General features: G+C 45.4%; 1 protein-coding gene across 1 annotated transcript; it reads right to left on the bottom strand.

Annotated features, from left to right (window-relative positions):
• Positions 1 to 235: 235 nt before the first annotated feature.
• Positions 236 to 7,686, bottom strand: LOC144671367 (homeobox protein goosecoid-like). Its single transcript, XM_078533235.1, has 3 exons — positions 7,393 to 7,686; positions 5,901 to 6,103; positions 236 to 620 (listed from the first exon to the last, which is right to left on the bottom strand). Exons 1-3 carry the CDS (start codon positions 7,679 to 7,681, stop codon positions 474 to 476), a joined length of 639 nt encoding a protein of 212 aa, XP_078389361.1. The 5' UTR covers positions 7,682 to 7,686; the 3' UTR covers positions 236 to 473.
• Positions 7,687 to 8,120: the final 434 nt, after the last annotated feature.

Raw genomic sequence — 8,120 nt, 5'->3', positions numbered from 1 at the left:
GTAGTGGTGGATGGGGAGTGTTGAAATGGCAAGCGACAGGGAGGTCTGGGTGATGCTTGCGGACAGACCGAAGGTATTCTGCAAAGCGGTCACTCAGTCTGCGTTTGGTCTCTCCAATGTAGAGGAAACCGCATTGGGAGCAACGAATGCAGTAGACTAAGTTGAGGGAAGTGCAAGTGAAATGCTGCTTCACTTGAAAAGAGTGTTTGGGCCCTTGAGTTCATTTTTGTTTTCGTTCCTGTTTTGGATTTCCAGCATCCGCAGTTCTTTGCTTTTATCTCTGATGATTTAATAGGATAGACACTAGGATTTTTCTCTTGGAGGCATGAGGTGGTTTGGTCTGAATGACTTCCCTCATCTATACCTTGTGAATGTCTTTTTTACATTTTACTTCCCTAAGGTTTAAGGAAATCTGCATCAGATTGAGAACTAAGTGATATTTCTGCATGTGTCCATCACTAGTCCCTCCATGCTCAGCTGTCATGCATTGGTGTTGCTGTGCACTGTTTAGGGCATTTGTCCATTGCGTCTGTGCCGCTGAACTCGCTCGAGCTGTCCAACTGCCCCAGGAGAGGTTTCTTTTGTTTCCTCATCTTTGCCCGTCGGTTTTTGAACCAGACCTGCATAAATATGATGAGCATTAGAAATAATGATACAGGAATAACAACAACTTGTATTTGTATGGTGCCTTTAACATAAAAAAACATCCCATGGTGCTTCACAAGAACGTTATAACACTGAACCACATATGGTAATATTAGAGCAGATGACCAAAAGCTTGATCAAAGAGTTAGGATTTAATGGCTGTCTTTAAAGAGGAAGGTGAGCGAGACAGGTTTAGGGAGGGAATTCCAGAGCTTACAGCCCAGGCAGCTGAAAGCACGGCCGCCAATTATGGAGCGATTAAAATCGGAGATGCTGAGGAGGCCACAATTAGAGGAGTGTAGATATCTGGAAGGAGGTTACAGAGGTCGGGAGGGGCAAGGTAATGGAGGGATTTGAAAACCAGGATAAGCTTCTTCAGATTCGAGGCATTGCTGGACCAGAAGCCAGTGAAGGTGAGTGATTACAGGGTGATGGTGAACAGGACTTGGTGTGAGGAAGGACAGGGGCAGCAGAGTTTTCGCTGACCTCAAGGCTATGGAGGATAGAATTTGGGAGACCAACCAGGGGTGCACTGGAATAGTCAAGCCTAGAGATAACAAAGGCGTGGATGAGAGGTCCAGCAGCGGATAAGCTGAAGCAGATCAGACTTAAGATGTGATGTTATATGTGATGAAATACGCAGTCTTAGTGATAGCATGGATATGTGGTTGGAAGCTTACTTGAGAGTTGCAAATAGTCTGGTTCAACCTCAGACACTTGCCAGGGAGAGAATGGAGTTGGTAGCAAAGAAACAGATTTGTAGCAGGGATGGAAGGTAATGGCTTCAGTCTTCACAATATTTAAAGTCAGATAAGTAGTCTGACAATTTGGAGGCAGTGGAAGGAGTTGAGAAAGCTGGTGGTGAGGTAGAGCTGGGTGCCGTTAGCTTTCATGTGGAAACTAACACTCTGCTTATGGGTGGTGTCGCCGATTAGCAGCATGTAGATGAAAAATAGGAGGGGCCCCAGGATGTACCAAGAGGGGATGCCAGAGGAGTTGTGCTGGAGCAGGAAGAAAACCTATTGTGGTGATACTTTGGCTACACTTAGATAGGTAAGAATGGAACCAGGTTGAGTGCAGTCGCACCCAGATGGACATCAGTGGAGAGGCATTGGAAGAGGTTGTTGTGGTCAATTTTTGTCAGAGGCTGCAGACAAGTTGAGAAGAACAAGGAGGAACGTTTACCTTTGTCACAGTCACATGGGATGTCATTTATGATTCTGATAAGGAACGGTCAAGGAAGAGTAAAGCCCACTCAGCCCACTGAAGCTAGTCTCTCAGTTTCTCTTCAGTCACTATCCAGTTAAGGCTCATTGTTCCTGGTGTGACTCAGCCTCAAATTTGATTGGGTATTTACAGCCTTACACAACTGCTTGACTTGAGAGAATGGCCTACCTACTCTGCTTCATTTCTCAGGGGGCAATGCCATTGGTCTTCCTGTAACTCAACACCACTGTGAGCACACACTCAGTTAGACTGCCTGTGACAGTTTGGCCAGTGTGTACATGTGAATGACTGACATTAAGGCTGTGCACAAAGACACCACATGGCACGCCATTACATTGCCTCATTTGCAGTCACCACTGTCAAAAGTGCTGCTGTCAAACTCTATCGTTTATGGACCTAGGAAGTCAGCAGTTGGGAAGATGGAGTTAAAACTACTTTCCATTGGAGCCAGTATAGAAAATCCAGTGATTTTACTCTAATGTTGTCACTCGCTGCATGGAGACACGGTGCTGGCTGAGAACCATAGCTTAGTATTCCGTGTGCTGGGCCATTAGTTGGAGCTGGGTCCTGGATCAGACCAGGTGCTGCTGTTTGCAGCTGTCTGCATTTACGTATAGAGAAATGAGAGAGTTGGTCAGGTAATGAGCACTGAAAGTGCCTCTGAAATCATCTCCCTAAACCAATGCCACTGTCTGGGTAGCTGGCTTTGTTGACAAACACCAGTGACTACGAAGTGAGGGGGAGTGACAGAAATCATTTTGCACTGAGGTACCAATTAATACCCTCTTCAATCCAGTGGAAAACTAATAGTTTACAGGAACAGTAGGGTCAGGGGTGGAGTGGAGGGGAGGCAGACATTAAACTGTTGAATAAACGAGCCTGTCAAATGCTGAAACATCCATTATTGGATTAGCAGCTTTAGATGATTGGTTAGGTCTCACCTCTGATTTCCATACAATAGATCCACTTTAGCGGGTCATTTAGCATCTTCTTACAGTAAATCTGTAAAAGCTGCTCAGATTCTGATTATAGTGGGATACCATATATATTAATCTCCAAATCCAACCACTGTTTAGGAACTTTTACATTGATGCTTTAGTTTGGACTGAAGGACAGGTGTGTCCATGGGTTGGCTCTTCACATGCATACAAGATAATAATCAGTATGGAAAGCCATTCTTATATAAAAGCAAAGGGGACCCTATTATGTTTCTGGGAGGGAGGAGAAGGCGTGAGGGCGGATGAGCGGGAGATGGGCTGGACACGGTTGAGGGCCCTGTCAACCACCGTGGGTGGAAAACCTCGGTTAAGGAAGAAGGAGGACATGTCAGAGGAACTGTTTTTGAAAGTGGCATCATCAGAACAGATGCGACGGAGGAGAAGGAACTGAGAGAATGGGACGGAGTCCTTACAGGAAAGAGCTGTTGTCGAGGTAGCTGTGGGAGTCGGTAGGCTTGTAATGGATATTGGTGGACAGTCTAACACCAGAAATTGAGACAGAGAGGTCAAGGAAGGGAAGGGAAGTGTCAGAGATGGACCATGTGAAAATGATGGAGGGGTGGAAATTGGAAGCAAAATTAATAAATTTTTCCAGGTCCCAACGAGAGCATGAAGCAGCACCGAAGTAATCATCGATGTACCGGAGAAAGAGTTGTGGGAGGGGGCCAGCGTAGGACTGAAACAAGGAATGTTCCACATACCCCATAAAGAGACAGGCATAGCTGGGGCCCATGCGGGTACTCATAGCCACACCTTTTATTTGGAGGAAGTGAGAGGAGTTTAAGGGGAAACTGTTCAGTGAGAGGACAAGTTCAGCCAGACAGAGGAGAGTAGTGGTGGATGGGGATTGTTCGGGCCTCTGTTCGAGGAAGAAGCGGAGAGCCACCAGTGGGGGATGGAGGTGTAGAGGGATTGGATGTCCATGGTGAAGAGGAGGCGGTTGGGGCCAGGGAACTGGAAATTGTTGATATGATGTAAGGTGTCAGAGGAATTACGGATGTAGGTGGGAAGGGACTGGACAAGGGGAGAGAGAATGGAGTCAAGATAGTGAGAAACGAGTTCCATGGGGCAGGAACAGGCTGACATAATCGGTCTGCTGGGACGGTCCTGTTTGTGGATTTTGGGTAGGAGGTAGAAGCGGGCCGTCCGAGGTTGGGAGTCTATCAGGTTAGAAGCTTGCCGACGCTTCCTCCTACCTCGTCCTGGACCATGACCCCACCACTGAACATCAAGCCATTGTTTCCAGGACTGTCACTGACCTCATCTCCTCTGGAGATCTTCCTTCCACAGCTTCCAACCTGATAGTCTCCCAACCTTCCCATGCAACCGCAGAAGATGCAACACCTGCCCCTTCACTTCCCCTCTCCTCACCGTCCAAGGGCCCAAACACTCCTTCCAAGTGAAGCAGCATTTCACTTGCACTTCCCTCAACTTAGTCTACTGCATTCGTTGCTCCCAATGCTGGTTCCTCTACATTGGAGAGACCAAATGCAGACTGGGTGACCGCTTTGCAGAACACCTTCGGTCTGTCCGCAAGCATTACCCAGACCTCCCTGTCGCTTGCCATTTCAACACTCCACCCTGCTCTCATGCCCACATGTCCATCCTTGGCTTGCTGCATTGTTCCAGTGAAGCTCAACGCAAACTGGAGGAACAGCACCTCATCTTCCGACTAGGCACTTTACAGCTGGACTGAATATTGAGTTCAACAACTTTAGATCATGAACTCTCTCCTCCATCCCCACCCCCTTTCCGATTTTTCCCCCTCCTTTTTGTTTTTTCCAATAATTTATATAGATTTTTCTTTTCCCACCTATTTCCATTATTTTAAATGTATTTCCATCCATTGTTTTATCTCTACCTTTTAGCCTTTTTTGATTCCTTCCCCCCACCCCACCCCCACTAGGGCTATCTGTACCTTGCTTGTCCTGCTTTCTACCCTTAATTAGCACATTCCTTTAGATAATATCACCACCTTCAACACCTTTTTGTCCTTTTGTCTGTGACATCTTTTGGTTATCTCCACCTATCACTGGCCCTCTATCCAGCTCTTCTTGTCCCAACCCCCTCCCTTAAACCAGCTTATATTTCACCCCTTCTCTATTTTTAATTAGTTCTGTTGAAGAGTCATGCGGACTCGAAACGTCAACTGTGCTCCTATCCACCGATGCTGCCAGACCTGCTGAGTTTTTCCAGGTATTTTTGTTTTTGTTTTGGAAAGCCATTCAGCCCGTCTAAGTTCACCCATCCAGAAAGAATCCACAGATCAACCCCACTGATGCACCCAATTGTTCCTTAGTCAATTTTAGGATTTTCCCCTTCATTACTCCATTACAGAGTTTATTCCATGTGTTGAACACACTTTTTATGAAAAAGAGTTTCCTGATGCCATTCCTACATTTCCCTTCTTCGAGTTTGAACCTGTGTGCTCTTGCTCTACTCTTACAATTTAATTTAAGGTAATATTTGGGATGTTCCTTTTCCATCCCCTTAACTATCTCGTATACCCCTGGAAGTTCAACTCTCAGCTCTTGCTGCAATACGTCTGCCCTCTGGTTTCTCACCAAAAATGGCCATTTTTCACATGCATTGAGTGTCTTCACTATTTGACCATGGATGGCATCATAACTGATCCCAACCTTGTCATTCCCCAGTGTCTACATGTGTACACATTCAGCAGAATTTTCTGGATAATAGGCTGACGATTAATCTCACCAGATCATAACATGTCAAAAGGTGAACTTCTATTTAAAAACTTTGAACCCATTTATCTTTTGTGTACTCATTTCTATCCCTTGGAGAATAAATTTTATGATGTTGTAATCTAAAATTCTGATTTCAGACAGGTACTGCTTTAAGAGAATCCCAAGGAGGTTGTTGAAATTGGTCATTGAAGTCAAAAACAGGCGGCTGATTGGCCTGTTTTGCGCTAATCCCAAAAATGTATTTCACCATCCCAATCAGTTTATACACTGGTTGCCATTGCTGCTTCCTGACAGGCTAGACCCCCTTTAATTGGAAGCTTTGTACCTTGATTGTCTCCTCAGAGAGGTGGGTGGTCCTGGCCAGTTTCTCCCTGCTGCCGCTGTCTGGGTAGCTTGTCTTGTTGAAGAGGGTCTCCAGGTCCCTCAGCTGCTGCTCTGTGAAGACTGTCCTGTGTCTGCGTCTCCTCTTCTGAGCCTGGGCCAGGAAGTGGAGCCCCAGCTGAGACATGGCAGTAGGTCTTGAGGCACCTGGGGCAGGGACATTGAACAATGACAAATTGCATTTGTAAAACACCTTTAATCTGGTAAAATGTCCCAGGGCACCTCACAGGAGCGTTATCAAACAAAATTTGACACTGAGCCACATAAGAAGATATTAGGACAGGTGAACGATCTGGTTCAGCCTCAGACAGCTGCCAGTGAGAGGGATGGGGTCAATGCTAGGGATCGGAGTTTCTCCAATGGATGTAAAAGGTCTTGTGGCACCATTCAAGGAACAGGAGGGAGATTTCCCTGTGCCCTGGCCAATACTCACCCCCTTAACCAACAGCACCAAAAAGACACGAAGAATCTGGTCATTCTTTCATTTGGAGATTGTGGGATCTTGCTGAGCATATGCAGGCTACCATGTTGGTCTACAAAATAACACTGACCGGACTTCACAAATAACTCATTGCCCGCAGAGTAATGTTTTGGACAATTTCCTGTAATACAAGCTAAACAAGCAGTATTGTAAAGAGTGTTCACATGAGACTAGGCCCATTGTTGCAGTTTGAGTCTGGACAGAGGTTTCTGACATCTGTGCAGGATCAGAAAGGGAAGTTGGGAACTGTGACATCCTGAGCACGACTTGCAAACTTGCTCTTTAAATCAACTTGATTAGGCACCCCAAATTCCACAGTGTGGAACAAACCAGCTACGTCCCAGGTTTGATCTCCAACCTGACCTCAATTAGCACGTCTCAGCCACTACAGTTTACCTCAGCTGGGGACTGAAGCTCCTCTCTCTCTGGTGGATAGCCCCAGCATGTTTCGACATTGCAGAAGAGCTGGGGTTCAACTGTGATGCCCCCACAGCTGGGAAGCCTTGTGTCACATAAAGTGAATGGTTGCTTTGCTGAGGGCAGGAGGTGGGGGTCTGTATAATCTTGGCAAGAGTTAGCAGCTTCAGGGAAAAATAGGAAAACCAAAAATTTAAGCTGACTGCACAGAGTAGGCAGAACAAAATTGATTTACAATCATTGTATGATCTTTTAAGGGAAATCCGACCAGGAAAAATTCTTAGTAAACTACAGTTGGGTTGGGAAACAAACTGGAATAATTTTAAACTAACCCACCCAGATTGGATCTGCTGCCTGTCTCATGTGGTTTTGCAGAAACTCATTAGTTTCCCACCGGTCACTTCTGGTTAAAATGACTTTGACTGACTCTCGTTTCCAAAATAATAATATAGGTTACCACGCACTCAAAATCTAAGCTAACACTTTAACACAGCAACTCTATCCTATTTTTAAACAGCAAAACCTCCTGTTGTGTTACCTGTGTGTCCTGGGCAGTAATGGTGAGAGGGCTGGTGTGTACAATCTGAACAGTACGATTGCCTCTCTGCATGTCCATAGTAAAAATCTTCATGTCCCAAGATGCCACTAATTGGCACCGATCCTGGAGCTGAGTAGAGTCTAGAATAACCAAAAGTGTGTTTGCTGGGCAGCAAATCATCGGCAGAATGGAGCAGGAACGGACAGCAATGCCACAGGAGCTGTTCGGAAGGACATTTGGTGTCCTTGTTGGATAGGATGCTGTCTATACTGAAATCACTGGCAAACATTGGAATCAGATGTGTAGCGTCTTCCCAAATGTCCAGCTTCCAACAATAGGTGAGAGTAGTTTAAAGTTTCTGTTCCCCTGGGAGACTGGATTGTAATGTGTCTCTCCCAGTTTATATTCCCTTCAACCAGGGATTGGTTTTATGTATGACTGGACTCTCCCAGACTGTATCCTACAGTACTTATCTGAGGGATCTCCTGTGTATTCATATTTATCAGTCAGATCAGACGTTTCAAACTGTGATGGGCTATTGTTCGTACAATACATGTGTATTTAAGGAGAAGACACCAATCTAAAAGCAATTAGGGACATCAGATCATTCTCATCATTTCTGCACAACAAGGAATAGATTCCAAACCACAAGAGCTTAATTTATATCAAAGTTAACAAATTCTCCATTATTCATAAATGTATATTCTCTCATTGATTAGATGACAAAC

Source organism: Cetorhinus maximus, chromosome 32, assembly GCF_964194155.1.
Source record: "Cetorhinus maximus chromosome 32, sCetMax3.hap1.1, whole genome shotgun sequence".
Taxonomy (NCBI): Eukaryota; Metazoa; Chordata; class Chondrichthyes; order Lamniformes; family Cetorhinidae; genus Cetorhinus; species Cetorhinus maximus.
Note: the sequence above shows the minus strand (reverse complement) of the source record. Positions and strands in the feature narration are given on the sequence as shown.